This window comes from Colobus angolensis, unplaced genomic scaffold (assembly GCF_000951035.1).
Source record: "Colobus angolensis palliatus isolate OR3802 unplaced genomic scaffold, Cang.pa_1.0 Scaffold288, whole genome shotgun sequence".
NCBI classification, from domain to species: Eukaryota; Metazoa; Chordata; class Mammalia; order Primates; family Cercopithecidae; genus Colobus; species Colobus angolensis.
The window spans coordinates 1075835-1096446 of record NW_012116132.1 but is presented as its reverse complement, the minus strand read 5'-3'; the positions used below and the strand labels follow the sequence as shown (position 1 = coordinate 1096446).

The 20612-nt window shown below is 37.8% G+C and overlaps 1 protein-coding gene across 3 annotated transcripts in view; it reads left to right on the top strand.

The window, feature by feature from the left end:
- LIN9 (lin-9 DREAM MuvB core complex component) overlaps window positions 1–19491 on the top strand; it is a 111359-nt gene extending 91868 nt beyond the window's left edge. For all 3 annotated transcript variants that reach the window (XM_011948957.1, XM_011948960.1, XM_011948959.1), the window contains 4 exons: window positions 11676–11801; window positions 17116–17295; window positions 17446–17543; window positions 18035–19491. In XM_011948957.1, the coding sequence (XP_011804347.1) occupies window positions 11676–11801; window positions 17116–17295; window positions 17446–17543; window positions 18035–18140 (510 nt within the window). In that variant the 3' untranslated portion in view covers window positions 18141–19491. The remainder of the gene's footprint in view (window positions 1–11675; window positions 11802–17115; window positions 17296–17445; window positions 17544–18034) is intronic.
- The last annotated feature ends 1121 nt before the right edge of the window (window positions 19492–20612 follow it).

Here is a 20612-nt window from a genome sequence, read left to right as displayed (position 1 = left end):
CACATATAGATTGAAAGTAAAGGAATGAAAAAAGATATTCCATGTAAATGGAAATCAGAAATGAACAGGAGTGGCTACACTTAATACCAGATAAAACAAACTTTAAGTCGGTAACAGTTTTTTTTAAATACAAGGTCATTATACAATATAGTGATAAAGGGATCAATCCAGCCAGAGTATATAGCAATTCTAGATATATGTGCACTCAACATTGTAGCACCCAGATTCACAGAGCACATATTACTAGATCTAAAGAGAGAGCTATTTCATGATGGAGAAAGAGAAAATAATAATAATAATAATAATAAACTCCAATGCAAAAATAGTGGGAAACTTCAACACCCCACTCAGCATTAAACAGATCATCTAGACAGAAAATTAATGAGAAATACTGGATTTTGGCCAGGCACAGTGGCTCACGCCTGTAATCCCAGCACTTTGGGAGGCCAAGGTGGGTGGATCACGAGGTCAGGAGTTCAAGACCAGCCTGGCCAATATGGTGAAACCCCATCTCTACTAAAAATACAAAAAAAAAAAAAAATAGCTGGGCGTGGTGACGCATGCCTGTAGTCCCACCTGCTCAGGAGGCTGAGGCAGAAGAATCGCTTGAATCCAGGAGACAGAAATTGCAGTGAGCCGAGATTGCACCACTGCACTCCAGCCTGGGTGACAGAGCAAGACTCTTGTCTCAGAAAAAAAAAAATATATATATATATATTGAATTTAAACTGAACTTTAGACCATATGGATCTAACAGTCATTTACAGAACATTTTATCCAACAACTACAGAATGTACATTCTTATCAGCACATGGAATATTCTCCAGGATAGACCCTATGTTAAGGCACAAAACAAGTCTCAACAAATTTTTTAAAAATCAAAATCATATCCAGTATCTTCTGAGACCACAATAGAATAAAACTAGAAAACAATACTGAGAGGAACTTTGGAAACTATACAAATACATGGAAGTTAAGCAGCATGCTCCTGAACAACTATTAAGTCATGAAGAAATTATGATGGAAAATTTAAAAAAATCTTAAAATGGTAATACAACATACCAATACCTGTGGAATAAAACAAAATCAATACTCGGAAGTTTATAGCAATAAATGCCTATATCCAAAAAGTCGAAATTTCCAGTAGAGAATCCAATAATGCACCTCAAGGAACCAGAAAAGCAAGAACAAGCCAAACCCAAAATTATCAGAAGGAAAAACATAACAAAGATCAGAGCAGAACTAAACAAAATAGAGACTAAACAAAATAAAACAGAGGATCAATGAAAAGTTGGTTCTTTGAAAAAATAAACAAAATGTATAAACTGCTAGCTGTACTAGCCAAGAAAAGAACTAAAATCGGAAATGAAAAGAAGACATTACAGCTGGTACCACTGAAAGACCAAATATCATCAGAGACTATTATGAACAACTATATGCTAACAAACTGGAAAACCTAGAGAGAATGCATGAAGTCCTGGACACAAACAGCCTATCAAGATTAAATCAGAAGGAAATAGAAAACCTGAACAGACTATTAACAATTTGTGAGATTGAAGCAGTAATAAAAATAGCCCCCCAACAAAGAAAAGCCCAGGACCACATGAATACAGGCCAAATTCTACCAGATATGTAAAGAACTAATACCAATCATCCTTAAGCTATTCCAAAATATTGAAGAGGAGAGAATTCTCCCCAACTCATTCTGCAAGGCCAGTATTACCCTGATACCAAAACCAGATATGGACACAACTAAAAAAACTAGTCCAATGTCACTCATGAACATAGACACAAAAATCCTTAATAAAACACTAGCAAACTGAATTCAACATCTCATAACAAAGATAGTACACCATTATCAAGAGGGATCTATACTAGGGATCCAAGGATGATTTAACGTAAGTAAATCAATAAACGTGTACATCACATCAACAGAATGAAGGACAACAACCACATGATTATCCCAATAGATGCAGAAAAAGCATTTGATAAAATCCAACATTCCTTTGTGATTAAAAAAAAAAAAAACTGTCAGCAAACTAGGCATAGAAGGAACACACCCCAAAATAATAAAAGCCATAGATAACAAACCCACAGCTAACATCATACCGAATGGGGAAAAGTTGAAAGCCTTTCCTCTAAGAACTGGAACCTGCTTTGACCACTCTTACTCAACAAAGTAATGGAAGTCATAGAGCAATCAGGCAAGGGAAAGGAAAAGCCATCGAAATTGGAAAAGAGGAAGTCAAATTGTCCCTCTTTGCAGATGTCATGATCTTACATTTAGTAAAACCATAAGACTGCACCAAAAAACTCTTAGAGCTGATAAGCAAATTCAGTAAAGTTGCTGGATACAAAAATCAACATACAAAAATCAGTAGCATTTCTACACACTAGTAATGAAGTAGCCAAAAAATCAAGAAGGCAATTTCATTTACAGTAGCTACAAAGAAATTTTTTTTTTTTTTTTTTTTTGAGACGAGTTTTGCTTTTGTTGCCCAAGCTGCTGGAGTGCAGTGGCGTGATCTCGGCTCACTGCAACCTCCGCCTCCCAGATTCAAGTGATTCTTCTGCCTCAGCCTCCCAAGTAGCTGGGATTACAGGTATGCGCCACCATGCCTGGCTAATTTTTGTATTTTTAGTAGAGATGGGGTTTCTCCATGTTGGTAAGGCAGGTCTCAAACTCCTGACCTCAGGTGATCCACCCACCTCAGCCTCCCAAAGTGCTAGGATTATAGGTGTGAGGCACCACCCCCAGCCAGAAAATTAAATACCTAGGAATCAGTTTAACCAAGGAAGTGAAAGATCTCTACAAGGAAACGCACTGATGAAATAAATTGAAGAGGACACAAACAAATGGAAAGACATCTCATGGTCACGGATTGGAAGACTATCGTTAAAATGACCATAGTGGGCCGGGCGTGGTGGCTCAAGCCTGTAATCCCAGCACTTTGGGAGGCCAAGACAGGCGGATCACGAGGTCGGGAGATCGAGACCATTCTGGCTAACACGGTGAAACCCCGTCTCTACTAAGAAATACAAAAAAAAAAAAACTAGCCGGGTGAGGTGGCAGGTGCCTGTAGTCCCAGCTACTCGGGAGGCTGAGGCAGGAGAATGGTGTGAACCCGGGCGGCGGAGCTTGCAGTGAGCCAAGATCATGCCACTACACTCTAGCCTGGGTGACAGAGCGAGACTCTGTCTCAAAAAAAAAAAAAAAAAAAAAAAAACCATAGTGCCCAAAGCAATATACAGATTCCTTGAAATCCCTATCAAAATACTAATGTTATTTTTACAGAAATAGAAAAAACAATCCTAAAATTCATTTTGAAACAAAAAAGAGCCAGAATAGCCAAATCAATTCTGAGCAAAAAGAACAAATCCAGAAACATCACACTATCTGACTTCAAATTATATTACAAGGTTATAGTAACCAAAACAGCATGATACTGGTATGAAAATGGACACATAGACCAACAGAAGAGAGTAGGGAACATAGATATAAATCTACTTATGTTTAGCCAACTGATTTTTGACAGAGGTGCCAAGAACATACATGTACTGAGGAAGACACCCTCTTCAGTAAATGGTGCTGGGAAAATTAGAAATCCATATGAAGAAGAATGAAACTGGATCCCTATCTCATATGCGAAACTCAAGAGGGATTAAAGGCTTAAACAAAAAATCTGAAGCTACAACCATAATAGAAGAGAACATAAGGAAAACCCTTCAGGACATTGGTTCAGGCAAAGATTTTAAGACTAAGACCTCAAAAGCACTGTCAACTAAAACAAAAATAGACAAATGGTCCTATTTTAAACTTAAAAATCTGCACATTAAAGAAAACAACAGAGTGAAGAGAGCAGTTGAATGGGAGAAAGTATAAACTATTCATGCAACAAGGGACTGATATCCAGAATATACAAGTAAAATAACAGTAAAAGTAATAGTAAATCCATTAAAAAGTGAGCAAAGACATGAATAGCCAGTTCTCAAAAGAAGACATACAGATGGCCAACAAGTACATGAAAAAATGCTCAACACTCATCATCAGGAAAATGCAAATCAAAGCCACAATGAGATATCATCTTACCCCAGTTAGGATGGCTGTTATTAAAAAGGCAGAAAATAACTGATGCTGGCAAGGATGTGGAGAAAAGGGACCTCTTACACACTGTTGGTGGGAATACAAATTAGTACAGTCACTATGTACAACATATGGAGATTTCTCAACTAAAAACAGAACCACCATACGATCCAGCAGTCCCAGTACTGGGTGTCTATCCAAAGGGAAAGAAAATTGGTATATCAAAGGGATGCCTGTATTCACATGTTTGTAATAGCACTATTTACAATAGCAAATTTACAGTGTGCAATCAGCCTAAGTGTCCATCAATGGATAAATGGATCAAGAAATAGAATACTATTCCGCCATAAGAAATAATGAAATCCTGTCATTTGCAGCAACCTGGATGAAACTGGAGGTCATTATTCTAAGTGCAATAACCCAGGCAAAGAAAAACAAATACCTCATATTCTTACTCATGTGAGAGCTAAAAAAAAACTTGAACTTACGGAGATGGAGAGTAGAGTGATAGAAACCAGAGGGTATGAGGAGGAAATGAAGAGAGGTTGTTGAATAGGTTCAAACAGAATAAGTAAGTTCTAATGTTTGATAGCAGACTAGAGTGACTATAGTTAGCAAAAATGTATATTTCAAAATAGGATTTTAAATATTTTAGTCACATAGAGATAATAATGGTATTACCTTGAGTATTTACATACATAGATTGTGTAATGATCAAGTCAGAGTATTTTGGGTAATACTCTCCCTCGCACCCTCTGTTATCTATCCTTCTACTCTCTATCTCCATGAATTCATGTTTTTTTAGCTCCCACATGAGTAAGAATATGAGGTATTTGTCTTTCAGATTGGAATTATCTTTTCAAATGGGAATTGGGGGTTACCGAAGACATAGGGTAACATAAATCATAACTAAGCATTTGATCAAGCCTCTTCTTGGGGATACATGTATACTTTTGCGAACTCAACTAGTTAATCAAAATTATTAAATACTCAGTATCTCCTACAGAGAATTCTTTTCGAGGGTGTTAGAGTCTCTACATCTTTTGTGTTCAATATTCTAATGAATCACTTAAAAATGTACAAAGGGTTTTCATATACAGTATACATAAAAATGTACAAAATAGCTGGGCATGGTGGCTCATGCCTGTAATCCCAGCACTTTGGGAGGCTGAGGTGGGCAGATCACTTGAGGTTAGGAGTTGGAGACCAGCCTGGCCAACATGGTGAAACCCTGTCTCTACTAAAAATACAAAAAGTAGCCAGGCGTGTTAGCACACGCCTATAATCCTAGCTACTCGGGAGACTGAAGCAGAAGAATCACTTGAACCCAGGAGGCGGAGGTTGCAGTAAGCTGAGATCACGCCACTGCACTCCAACCTGGGTGACAGAGTGAGATTCCGTCTCAAAAAAAAAAAAAAAAAGGCCGGGCGCGGTGGCTCAAGCCTGTAATCCCAGCACTTTGGGAGGCCGAGACGGGCAGATCACGAGGTCAGGAGATCGAGACCATCCTGGCTAACACAGTGAAACCCCGTCTCTACTAAAAAATACAAAAAACTAGCCGGGCAACGTGGCGGACGCCTGTAGTCCCAGCTACTCGGGAGGCTGAGGCAGGAGAATGGCATAAACCCGGGAGGCGGAGCTTGCAGTGAGCTGAGATCCGGCCACTGCACTCCAGCCTGGGCGGCAGAGCAAGACTCCGTCTCAAAAAAAAAAAAAAAAAGTAGAGTTGAGAGATACTAACATGTTACAAAATAGAGTGATGTGACTAATGGACCATGAAGAAACTCTAAAACAAAACGGATATATGGATATATACTCCCCTTCAAAATTATCATCTGGTTATATCTCCAACTTTATTGTTAGTAGTATTAAGGTACATTGCAAGCTCCCTTGTTTCTCAAGGTAATACCCAAATACTCTTGACTTGATCATTACACAATCTGTGCATGTAAAACAAAAGAAAAAAGTAAATTATTTGAAGACAACCTACATTTCTACCATCTTCTATTCTTATTCAGACTAAATATTACTAGTCTTTCCATCAGATTTGTAAATGTTCCAAATAAAGCATTAGCAAATAGGTGAAGAAGTGAGCACATTTATACACTCTAGGTGGGAATATAAGTTAATTGAAGTCTTTTGGGAAGGCAGCTTGGCCATAATGATGGGCCAGAAATTTTACTTTTAGAGTACCATTCCGAAGATGTGCATACAAGGATGTTTATCACAGCATTGTTTGTAATAGCAAAAAAATTGTAAATGGTTAAACAAACATCTGTAGAGGACTAGTCAAATAAATCCATACCCTTGATCTTGAACTGCTAAATCTGGTATTTTCCATCCTGTCCCCTATAAGCTTATATTTTTACAGACTGTTTGCCTTCAACATGAACCTGTAAGCCACACAGGAAAATCTTTCATTACTTTGTGATCATACCTGGTTTTTTTTATCAGAATGTATTAGTTATTTCTAATGGTTCAAATGCCTCACCTTATTCATGCAGGCCTAATTTAATGTCATATTTTTGACTTGTTTTTATTTTATTTATGTATTTACTTTTTGAGATGGAGTCTCGCTTTGTCACCCAGGCTGGCGTGGAGAGGCACGATCTCGGCTTACTGCAACCTCTGCCTTCCAGGTTCAAGCGATTCTCCTGCCTCAGTCTCCCGTATGCGCCACTGCGCCCGGCTAGTTTTTTGTATTTTTGGTAGAGACGGGGTTTCACCATGTTGGCCAGGCTGGTCTTTAACTCCTGGCCTCAAGTAATCTACCTGCTTCAGCCTCCAAAAGTTATTTTTAGGCCAGGCACAGTGGCTTATGCCTGTAATCCCAGCACTTTGGGAGGCTCAGGCGGGAGGATCACTTGAGGCCAGGAGTTCGAGATCAGCCTGGCCAACATGGTAAAACTCTGCCTCTAGTAAAAATACAAAAATTATTCTGGCGCAGTAGCCCGCACCTGTAACCCCAGCTACTCAGGAGGCTGAGGCAGGAGAATCACTTGAACCTTGGAGGTAGAGGTTGCAGTAAGCCGAAATTGTGCCACTGCACCCCAATCTGGGCGACACAGCAAGACTCCATCTCAAAAAATAATAATTTTAATTGTATGTGTGTATGTATAAAATGAATGTACTTTTCTTAAAAATTTTCCATTCTTACTGAGTTTGATGTATGTTTTTCTTTCTTTGTATTTATTTTTTAATGTATAAATACCTATACAATATATACTTTTGGGTTTTTTTGAGAAGGGGACTTTTTTTTTTTTGAGATGGAGTCTCGCTCTGTTGCTTAGGCTGGAGAGCAGTCATGTAATCTTGGCTTACTGCAACCTTTGCCTCCTGGGTTCAAGCGATTCTCCTGCCTCAGCCTCCCAAATAGCTGGGATTACAGGCACGCACCACCATGTCCAGCTAATTTTGTGTATTTTTAATAGAGATGGGGTTTCACCATGTTGGCCAGGCTGGTCTTGAACTCCTGACCTCAAGTGATCTGCCCGCCTTGGCCTCCCAAAGTGCAGGGATTACAGGCCTGAGGCACCACGCCTGGCCAAGGGCAGACATTTTTAAATAAATTTTATACTATGTAACATTCTGCTTTTCACTCTATAGTATCAGTAAATATAGATCACTCTCTTCAATCCTAGTGTTGGAAGATCTTTAAATTGTTAGCAGTCTGATAGGTGAAATATAAATGTCATTGTTTTATTTTGTATTTCTAAGGCTACTAATGGAATTAAGCATCTTTTTGTGTGTTAATTGGCTATTTATGTTAATATTAACAAAATTATTTGTTTCTCATGTTACTATAGTACAGAAAATTTAAATTTTGATGTAGTCAAATACAGTTGACCTTCAAACAACGTGGAGGTTAGGGATGCAACCCCCACCAGCAGTCAAAAATCCACATACAGCTTTTGACTCCCCCAGAACTTAACTACTAATAGCCTACTGTTGACCAGGAACTTTACTGATAACCTAAATAGTAGATGAGCACATATCTTTATATATGCATTATATACTGTATCCTTACATAAAATAAGCTAGAGAACAGGAAATGTTATTAAGATGTTATTAAGAAAATCATAAGGTAAAGACAACATATTCACTATTCATTAAGTGGGAGTAGATCATAAAGGTTTTCATCCTTGTCATCTTCACGCTGAGTAGGCTGAGGAGGAGGAAGTGGAGGGGTTGCTTTTGCTGTCTCAGGGGTGGCAGAGGCAGAAGAGGTAGAGGAGATGGAAGGCAAGGCAGGAGAAGCAGGCACACCAGTGTAACTTTTGAAAAAGTACATGTATACGATCTGGTGGGCGGTTACAAAAATTAATTTTTAAAAAATCTACAAGTAAGTAATGTAAGTGGACCTGCACCATTCAAACCTGTGTTATCTGAGGGTCAGCTGTATATCAGCCTGTTCCTTTTCCTGGTTTTTGGTTTTTGTAACTTGTTTAAAATAGCTTCTCTCCCTCTTATTCATAAATATATTCTCCTGTCTTCTCATGATACTTTTATAGTTTCTTTTAATATTTAGACCTTCAGTACATCCTAAAATTTTGTGAATGATTTGAGTGTAAAGACCTAACTTTTTTCCTCAAATATGTAATTGTTCCAATTTATTAATAGTTCATCCTTTCCCACTGATATGAAAGGCCAGCTTTATTATATATGAAATTTCCAAACATTAATGTACATATATTCATACACAAGCATATGTGCCAGGCATACATATACATATATGTTGGAATTTAGTATAAAGACTGGCCACCATTCTCTCCCATTGGTGTATTTGTCTCCCATGTCAATACCACACTGTTTGATAACTACCAGTACAAGTACCTCCATTTGTCTTTCTCTTTCAAAGTTGGTCATTCTTGTACATTTATTCTTCTGTATTAACCCTTCATTATTTAGATGTTTAAGAAGATAAGGGAAATTTTTCCATCATTGGGGGATATTCAAAAAGATAAAGACTTTGAGAACAGCTTCAAAAACAGGGGCTCAAAAATATTTTTAGAAGTTGGAGGTATAACTAGATAATTTTGACGGGAAGTATATATCTGTTTAGTTTTGGAGTTTTTTTAAATATGGTTCATTAGTTACATCACCCCATTTTGTAATGCATTAGCCGTCTCCCAGTTTCGTACATTTTGATGTATGCTGTGTATGTAAACCCTTTGTACATCTTTAATTCATTAAAATGTTGAACACGAAAGATGAAGATAGAGACTTGACACCCTCAATTTCACTGTAAGAGATACAGAGCTTTTAATGATTTTGATTTTGATTAACTAGTTCTGAGTCTGCAAAAGTATACACTCATCCCCGAGAAGAGGCTTGATCAAATACTTAGTTATAATTTACATTACACTATGTCCTCAGTAACCCCCAATTCCCAACAAGGAAATGAAATTAAATTCAGCATGTCCTGCATTATCCCTGCATTCTTATAGAAAATCTTTCAGATGATCCAATGGTTTTAACTTTACAAAAACTGAGGTTTACGAAGAGGAAGCAATTCAGGAAGCACCAATGGTAAACTAAAAGTAGGATGTCCTGGATATGATTCCAGGCCTATGTGGAACTTATCCCTTCCCTACTCCCACTGTGGCATTCCCTCCCCTCTTTCTCTTTTGCTGCTTCAGATCCATAGTAGTAGAGAAATTCTAACTGATGCAAACTGACTTCAGATCACACAAGGTTACCACTTACTGGCTGTGGTACATGGGCCTCATATGTAAAATGGAGACAATAAGCAATAATATCTTTCTCATAGGGTTATTGTGAGGATTCAATGAAATCCTTTAAAAACACTTAGAACATTAGCCAGGCATAGTGGCACATGCGTGTAGTCCAAGCTACTTGGGAGGCTAAGACAGGAGGATCCCTTGAGTCCAGGAGTTTGAGGCTGCACTGAGTTATGATGGTGCCACTGCAGTCCTGCCTGGGCAACAGAGTGAGACCCTGTCTCTAAACAACAAAACAGGCCAGGCGCAGTGGCTCACGCCTATAATCCCAGCACTTAGGGAGGCCAAGGCAGTTGGATCACTTGAGGTCAGAGTTTGAGACCAGCCTGGCCAACATGGTGAAACCCCATCTCCACTAAAAATACAAAAATTAGCCAGGTGTGGTGGCTGGTGCCTGTAGTCCCACCTGCTCGAGAGGATGAGGCAGAAGGATTGCTTGAGCTCAGGAGGCAGAGGTTGTAGTGAGCGGAAATCACGTCATTACACTCCAGCCTAGGTGACAGGAGTGAAACCTTGTCTCAAAAAAAAAAAAAAAAAAACTTAGAACAAGCTGGATGTGGTGGCACATGCCTATAGTCGCAGCTACTTGGGAGGCTGAGGCAGGAGGATTGCTTCAGGCCAGGAGTTCGAGTCTAGCCTGGGCAACATAGCAAGACGCCATCCCCAACACAACAAAACCATACTTAGTGCATGGCACATTAGTCAGCTCTATTTAGTACATCTGTTGTTGTCATCAAGTAATCAACACATCATTAATAGTGTGTGCTGTTAAGTCATTTAACTTTTCTAGTCCTCAGTTTTCTCCGCTGTAAAATGGTATGGCTTAACTAGATGATCTCTGAGGTTTCTGTTAGCTCAGTCTATAATTCTGTGATTTGGAATCTATATAAGTAGTTCCTCCCTAGGTCTAGGAAAGTTTTCTTTCCCTACCTATACTTATTAGAAGGAGCAATTTTGCTTCCTTAGTACATGACAATGTGCTTTTTCAGAAATCCTCTGAAAAAAGAAATGTGGTTAAATTTTCCTTGACTAGAGAGGTTTCATTGCCAGCATTTTTAGCCGGAATGAAATGGAGAGTATAGTTTATTGGAAGTACTGTGACGAGAGGGAAGGAAATGGCGTCAAAGTCCATTAACTTTGGTTAATGGATAATTTGATAATGCTCCTTGGTAAGGAGCATATATGGAATGATGACACAATAAAAAGTTAATATTCATTGAGCATTTTTTATGTGAGAGGCACTGTGCTAGCTAGCATGTATTATCTCATTTAATCTTTGCAACAACCCCACTAGATAGATATTCTTATAATCCCCATTTTGCAGTTGAGGAACATGAGGCACAGAGAGATTAAGGAAATTCCTTAACATCACACAGCTAGATGGTGATAGAGGTGGAAATTGAACATATATAATCTGATTCTAACACCCATGCTCTTAAACCATTATGCTATACTGAATTGATTCCAGGTACAGCATCAGTTGGTTTAAATAACTAGAATGCTTCAAATGAGGACATACGATTTAACAACTAACAATCCTATGAAAAAGTTGAAAGATGAATATAACGAACATTGCATACACGTTTATCAATTAACATTTTGCTCCGTTTAATTTATCTCTTTAGAAGATCTCCTTTTCAAAAAAGCAAATGGCAGACATCATGGTGCTCCAATGAACAAGGACAGTCTCCTAAATAACAATACCATTATCAAAGACAAGAACTATAACAATTAGAACAAATTTAATAACCTTTAGTTTGCTTTTTAGATAAGTCAAATCTTTTAGATCATTGAAATTGCATTGCTAAAAAACAAACTCTTACCACGATCTGATTTTTCTCTCTTCTCAGAAATCATATTCCATGCCCATCAGCATTGAATTTCAGCGGAGATATGCAACAATTGTTCTAGAGCTTGAACAGCTGAACAAGGACCTAAACAAAGTTTTGCATAAAGTTCAACAGTATTGCTATGAGGTAAGTGATATGTATAGATTTCCCTCCATATTTTTATTTGAAGCTTAATCCTTTTACCTTCACACTTTAGAAAATCCATACCAAGCCAATATCTTCATAAAGTCCTTTAGCAGAACTATATTATATAAAGTTTCTTACTCCTCCCAGCATCAGTGTTGAAGAGTGCTTTACACATAGAAAGCTGTCAATTTTGAGTTTTTTGGTTAAAGATACAAATAAGGCCCTCCAAAAAACTTTGGAAAAATCCAGAAAACTAACTACTCTTAATTCCACTACCCCAGAGACCAAAATTTTGTTGTTGTTTCTTTTTCTTTCTTTCTTTCTTTTTTTTTTTTTTTGAGACAGGGTCTTGCTCTGTTGACCAGGCTGGAGTACAGTGGTGCAATCTTGCAATCTTGGTGAACTACAGCCTCAACTTCCCCAGACTCAAGCTATCCCCCAACCTCAGCCTCCTGAGTAGCTGGAACCACAGGTGCACAACATGCCCAGTTTATTTTTCTAGAGATGAAGTCTTGCTATGTTGCCCAGGCTGGTCTCAAACTCGTGGGCTCAAGCGATCCTCCTACCTTGGCCTTCCAAAGTACTGAGATATAGGTGTGAGCCACTGTGCCCAGCCCCGAAGAGCAAATTTTGGTCTATTTCTCCTTAGTCTTTTTTGGTGTTTTGTTTTGTTTTGTTTTAAACAATACATGCTTTTTCTCATAAAGTTCTGATCATACTGGCTGTACAATTTTGTTGCCTTCTCTTTTAAACCTTAAATTAGCATTAGAACTATGAATTCTTGAATTTCAAATACATAGATAACAGGGTTATTTGTGAATTTTCATTCACATGTGATTATATGAGAGTGGTTCAACAGTTGAGTTTCCTACTACAGAGTAAGAATTAAAATGATTCAGGTGAGTTTAAAATGCTCCTGCATTTGCAAACTTTGAGGTCGTGTGTTTCCAGGAAAGCCATCTCTGCTTGTGATATCAGATTCTTTTTTCATTTGTTTGTTTTGAGATGGAGTCTTACTCTGTTGCCCAGGCTGGAGTGCAATGGCACAATCTCGGCTCACTGGAACCTCTGCCTCACAGGTTCAAGTGATTCTCCTGCCTCAGCCTCCTGAGTAGCTGGGACTACAGCTGTGCACCACCATAGCTAATTTGTTTGTATTTTTAGTAGAGATGGGGTTTCACCATATTATAGGCCAGGCTGGTCTCAAACTCCTGACCTTAAGTGATCTACCCTCCTCGGCCTCCCAAAGTGCTGGGATTACAGACGTGAACCACCATGCCCAGTCGTGATATCAGATTTTTTTTTTTTTTTTTTTTTTTGAGACAGAGGTTCACCCTTGTTGCCCAGGCTGGAGTGCAGTGGCACAGTCTTGGCCCACTGCAACCTCCGCCTCCCGGGTTCAAGTGATTCTCCTGCCTCAGCCTCCCAAGTAGCTGGGATTACAGTCATGCGTTACCACACCCAGCTAATTGTGTATTTTTAGTAGAGATGGGTTTCTCCATGTTGGTGAGGCTGGTCTCAAACTCCCGACCTCAGGTGATCTGCCTGCTTCAGCCTCCCAAAGTGCTGGGATTATAGGCATGAGCCACTGCGCCCAGCAGTATCAGATTTTTAAACAGTTGGCTTATTTTCCTAATAGTTGTCGTCATCTATTATGCATATTAATAACAATATGCATTGTATTAGTAAATAGATTTTCTCCCCTAGACTAGCAACTATTCACAAGACATGCAGACTATGCAGTCCAGGATGACACATAACAAAGCCGATGGTACATGCAGAAACGGGTTGCTCATCAATCTTTTTGTAGTACCCAAGGCCATTTGTGATAGGCTCCTTTCCTAATGAAGTAAAGTGATTTAATCTTCTCAAATCTCTTAAGGAACTACAATATAGAAGTTATAGAAATAAAGAACATATCAGAGAGAACAGTATGACTAAGCAATTCTACTTCTCAATATATACCAAAAAGATACATCAACATATATTTACCAAAATACATATACTAGAATGTTCACAGCATCACTGTTCATTATAGCCAGAAATCATAAACTACCCAAATACCCATCAGTACAACAATTGACTGATAAACATGATATAATTACACAATGGAAATGCTACCCAGCAGTGAGAATGAAAGTACTCGACTACAACTCAGCGCCATGGATGGATCTCACAAATACAATGTTGAACAAATTAAGTCAGACACAGGAGAATATGTAATGTATGATTACATTTTTATAAAGCTTGAAAAGCTAACTTCTGATGCTAGAAGTCAGGATGATGGTTACCCTGAGGGAGGTGGTACTGGAAGATGGCATTATCAGGGGGTCTGGGGCATTGGTAATATTCTGGTTCCTAATCTAGTTGCTGACTTCTCATTTTTGAGAATGTTTGATTTGTGAAAACTCATTAGCCTGTACACTTCATGATTTGTGTACTTTTATGTATTTATGTGTGCTTCAATTTAAATTTTACAAAAGTATTAGAGGATACAGTTATTCATTGAAGCAGTATTGGTAATTATAAAATGTTAGAAATAAACATAAATGCCCACACATAGGAAACTGACTATTTATGGTACATCCACACAATTGAATATTATGCTGCTGTAAGAGAGGAAGCTCTCTACTTACTGATATGGAGTGATTTCCAGGATGTGTTATTAGATGCAAAAAGCAAATACAAAAATACACGTACATATTCCAAAGTATATTACCTTTGGAGTAGGAAATAAGTGGAAATACTATATATATGTATCAGCTTCATTTTTCAAAAGGAAACACAGAAAGGATATATTAGAAACTAATTTGGGAATGGGGTAGGAGTTGGTGAGTAAGAAGGAATGACATTTTTCTGAGTGTGTGTTTCCCCGACAAATACAAGTAAACTCTAAAGTGTAGCACAAACAGAAATAAACGAACCTAATTATACTTCAAAGGAATGACATTAACTTACTGTTACTGAAGGGGATAAAAACTGATTCAGATAGCTTGAACATAGCATAGGTTGAGCATCCCAAGTCTGAAATGCTCCAAAGTCCAAAATTTTTTGAGTGCCAAAGTGAAACTCAAAGGAAATGCTCACTGGAGCATTTCGGATTTTGGAGTTTTGTATTTGGGATTCTCAACCAGTAAGTATAATACAACTATTCTAAAATTTTAAAAAACCTAAATCCAAAGCACTCTCTTTTTTTTTTTTTTGAGACGGATTTTCACTCTTGTCCACCAGGCTGGAGTGCAGTGGCGCAATCTCGGTTCACTGCAACCTCCGCCTTCCAGGTTCAAACGATTCTCCTGCCTCAGCCTCTCCAGTAGCTGTGATTATAGGCACATACCACCATGCCCAGCTAATTTTTATATTTTTAGTAGAGACGGGGGTTTCACCATGTTGGCCAGGCTGGTCTTGAACTCCTAATCTCAGGTGATTCACCCACCTTGGCCTCCCAAAGTACTGGGATTACAGGCATGAGCCACCACGCCCGGCAGCAGTTCTGAAACTCTTACTGTGTACTCTAGGACAGCAAAGAAGCAAATAAGTATATTGAACTTGGGAGGCAGAGGTTGCAGTGAGCTGAGATCGCACCACTGCACTCCAGTCTGGGCAACAGAGTGAGACTGTCTCAAAAAAAAAAAAAATTTTGAGGATAACGGAAGCCAGGTTTCTCACTGTTGAAGAAGGCAGTTATGAAGAGGGGGAAGACTAGAGTGAACCCTGTGGCATCAGATGGGAATAGGGGGAATCAGTATGAATTCATGGTTTATTTTATCTTTATGATACAGGTATAAGTGAGTGTGTATGTCTGCTGAGAGGACCAAAAGCAATACACCCTAATAGCAAAGAACACACCTAGACCCAGATCTTGGTCTCTCAACTCTGTTCTCCAATTTTAAAAAGCAGGACTCCTTGAAAAAGAGACTGATTCCAGACCTGGGGCAGAGAAAGAAGATGAGCCTGGCCCACCTTATTATGCCAAGGAAGTAAAATGTGCCCCCAAATTATGGGGACGTGTCAAAAAGAGCCAGCTTGACAGGGTTCCCACTGGCCAAATCTGGGACAATTTGAGCTTCAGAATAAATAAATATAGTCGGCCGGGCGCGGTGGCTCAAGCCTGTAATCCCAGTACTTTGGGAGGCCGAGACAGGCGGATCACGAGGTCAGGAAATCGAGACCATCCTGGCTAACACGGTGAAACCCTGTCTCTACTAAAAATGCAAAAAACTAGTCGGACGAGGTGGCGGGCGCCTGTAGTCCCAGCTACTCCAGAGGCTAAGGCAGGAGAATGTCGTGAACCCCGGAGGCGGAGCTTGCAGTGAGCTGAGATCCGGCCACTGCACTCCAGCTCGGGCGACAGAGCAAGACTCCGTCTCAAATAAATAAATAAATAAATACATACATACATACAGTAAGAGATTATAACCCATAGAATAAAAGTCATATCAGTATGGGTTCATACTAAGTCATTTTTTAAGGGAAACTACTTGGTAGTAAAATGCCAGCTAATAAAACAGAAGCAGTGTTAAGAGTGAGAAAAACACCATTTTGCAACCATCATAGTAATAATTGATATAGACAAGAATCATCAACAGATGCTAAAATTGGTAGGTAGAAGTTTGATGACAAATAGGATGTTTACATAGCCTCAAAGTATCTGTTCACAACTACTTAGTACTTACAAAAAGGAAATCCTTTACTGTAGGGAAATCTGGCAGACACTTACCAATTGATCAAAGAGAACATCACCAGTAAGGGGACAAGTCAACATCACGTGCCTTCTAATAAAGATGCCAGAGAACCCAGCACCACGTTTGTAGTATTTCTGCCCCAAAATGCATAACTTCAGTCTAATCATAAGGAAACAGACAAACCCACATTGGGGGATATTACACAAAATAATTGGCTCGTACTCTTCAAAAATACCAAGGAAATACAAACTGGAGTGATTAGAGGTAATGAGGCACAGTGTTTGCAACTTATTCTTAAATTACTAATGGGAAGAATTATACATTCACAGAGATCAAATGGCAGATCAAATGTAGTAAAACAAACAGTGAATCTGAGTAAATGTTATCAAGAGTTCTTTGTTTTATTCTTTTAACTTTTTTTAGAAGTTTGAAATTATATCAAAATTAAAAGTTACAAAAAATAGGAAATAAATCCGAAACTGTTAAAGAAAAAAACTTCTAAGGTAAGAGTACCATTTTAGTTTTAAATGCTAATTTTATAAAAATTAAAATCTGAAAAGAGGGCAGAAACACAGAAATAATCATGGCTTCTTGAACATGCATCTCATGCTTCAATCATCTGTATTCAGCTTGCTCCAGACCAGGGGCTCCAGCCTGCAGATCAGCCGACAGATATGAGACGCAGGTGTGAGGAAGAAGCACAGGAAATTGTTCGGCATGCAAATTCCTCAACAGGACAGCCCTGTGTAGAAAATGAAAATCTGACAGACTTAATTTCCAGGCTTACAGCTATTTTGTTACAAATTAAGGTAAATCTTAGAGAAAATATTTTCTTAATTTGACACAAAGCAACCCATGCTGACTTGTTGCTAAGAAATTAATTAATTGATTCTATCAGGTATTTTATGACTATATTTGAACTATAATTCAATTAAATTTTGAAACTTTTTTCCCTTTAGTGTCTAGCAGAAGGAGGAGACCTGAATTCCTTTGAATTCAAATCACTTACAGACTCATTAAATGATATCAAGAGTACAATAGATGCTTCTAATATCAGGTAATTTGTTAGGTACACTCTAATCATTTTAATGTGAAGTTCATAGTGATTTTCTGTCCAAGTTTTAAGAATTATGTGTATTTGTGAAGTACTCATATATTATTATCCATTAAATATATTTTTAAGAGCTTTTCACTTATATCCAGCCTATTGACAGAATAGAAATTTCACATGGATTTTGTATATAAAGAAATCAGGAGATGTATTTAGGTTTGGGGTTAGCATGGAGGTTCAGCTTAGAAGTAGAGCTTCCCCAGTCAGTGAGAGGCTCATCTTCTCCTTCCAGCCCCACATGGCTCCTTTGCTTCTTTAGAGCATATTTGTTCAACTACTACTGAAGTAGAATTATGGCTAATGTATTATAGGAGATTTATTCCTTCCCTAAGATTTATCATAGCTGTTTCCTAACTAAAATGCAGCTCTTCCTTTTTTAAAAATTGTTTCTTAATTTTTTGAAATAAAGTAGTTAACCATGTTTCTTCTTTCTTTAGTTGCTTTCAGAATAATGTAGAAATCCATGTTGCACATATTCAGAGTGGCCTGAGCCAGATGGGAAACTTACACGCCTTTGCAGCAAATAACACCAACAGAGACTGAGTAAAGATTTCATTATTCCAACTGCACGGGACATTGTTTTTGAGAAGTTCTTTTCCTTCATATAGGCTTCCAACACCAAATAACCTAACTGCTGGAAAACAAGGGAAATTTAAATCTCCAAATAAGGCATTTTAATAGACTGTACTGCTTCTTAAACCAGCATTGCTGACCAGCATTATATTTATTTTTCTTTTATTATTCTGATGCAGTAGCATTGCTTATGTTACATGTTTATATTCACAAATATTTTTAAACTGAAATATCTGAACATAATTTCGTGGAAGAATACATTGACCATTTTTTTTAATGTGCATGAATTCACCGCAACACATGCAGACAACTGCTGCAATGGAGAGTATTAAGAAACCTGGTCTTTTTGTTCATGTCGGTGGCAGTGTGGAAATTCCATCCAGAAAATTACAACTCCACTTGATTTAGTTGATCACCATCTCAGTCTTTAAAAGATAACATCATGAGGTGTAGGAAGTCCTAGTTTTAAGGAAGCCACTGAAATATAGATGGGAAACGTGGACTATACAAGTATATGTTATGTATACTTGCAATGTGACATGGTTCTATAGATCATTTTATAATAATAAATATTTTAATTTATCATAACTTATATAAAAGAAATCTTTGCTGTTTGTTGAAAGAAAATGAAGGAACAGGAAGAAAGGTGCAAAATGCTAAATTTCTGCAAATGGATTTGGCATGTCTTCCCATCAGTTCAGGTCAAAAGTGCATTGTTATGAGATTTATTTTAAAAAAAAAAAAAAAAGACTGATAACACACTATTTTCATATTTTTTTTGTTTATTTGCACAACTTTTAAACCAGATTACTGGTTAAAATCCAACAGTACACAATTTATAAAGTAAAAAGATTTTATAAAGAAAACAAATATAATAACCAGTGTTGTGAAATGCAGAAGAAAGGCTTGTTTTGGTTGTTTTTCCTTTTTAGGAAAACCTTGCCTAAAATGTTAATCTTGTAAAAAGTATGTATTTGGAATTTTCTTCATTTTAATATAGAATATTATAAAGTCAAAATATAATAAATTTTTTTCAAATTTGGAGTTTAAGATATAGCTGTAGAGGTGGTTTTAATTCCTTTAGATGTCTCATAAAATGAGACTTTTTATATGTTAATGTATAATAAACAAACAAAATGTATAATTTTCCATTTGGAATTTTTGTATAGTTTAAAAAGGCTTCTGTATTTGTTGGTATTGTGCCACTGCAAAACTTTAGTGCAGAGTTTATATTTAGCTAAACTGTTATGTTAATTAAGAAATGCATAAATCTTCTATTCTTAATATTTGTAATTCTAAATAAATTGATCTATGAAAATTATTTTCTATATTTTCATTTAATTCAAGTCGATATGCATACCTTCTGTTTAAAAAGTTTTGAAGAATTGTAATTTCCATTAAGTTATATTTTTAGGGGAAACAGTACAGATTACTGAGTCTCTCTGAAGTATCATACCATCCAATGGTATGGATTTTATTTATTAAATCCATCCAGTGATATGGATTTTATTTATTGCCATACCATCCAGTGGTATGGTATTAAGCAGGTAAGTTATTTGGCCTGGTATAGACCTAGTGAAAGGTTGATTGTAATATATTCTGCCTAGAATTGGGTATTTTGTGCATTTTTTCTTTTACATTCTTTTTTTTTTTTTTTTCTCTGTCACCCAGGCTAAAGTGCAGTGGTGCAATCTCGGCTCCCCACAACCACCAGCTCCTGGGTTCAAGGGATTCTCCCGCCTCAGCCTTCTGAGTATCTGGGATTACAGGCATGCGCAGCCACGCCTAGCTAATTTTTGTATTTTTAGTAGAAACAGAGTTTCACCGTATTGGTCAGGCTGGTCTCGGACTCCCGACCTCAAGTGCTCCATCCACCTCAGCCTCCCAAAGTGCTGGGATTACAGGCATGAGCCACCACACCCGGCCTCTCTTATATTTTTTAAGGCTTACTTGTCACACTTAAATAGTACCTCATTTTACACATATTTAATTGAGCACTGTTTGTCTTTCGGTGCCTTCATGTGTTGACAGCAGGGACTGTGCTGAAGAATACAGTTGAATTTTATTTCTGCTTAGGGAGGAAGAAATCTGTATTTCAAAGTAGTCATGTTGGGTCAGCCGTACATTGATTTGAATGATATGCCACTGCCTAACACACTTCTGGAGCTCTAAAGAAAGCTATCAAAGCCAGATTGAGCAAACATGCAAGCACATACATGGCTTTTATTTATATAGATTTGGTTTTGAGTTACTTTAAGCTAGTTCCAAAAGTCACATTCACTCGTAACCACTGAGAATCTACAAAAAGATTTGCCCATTAGCATTTTTGAATCCATGCACCTCTCTCCATCTTCATTACCACCACTACTTGCAGCCCAGCTGCCATCATCACTGACCTGGAACACTGCAGTTGTCTTCTAACATCTCCCAGCATCTACTCAG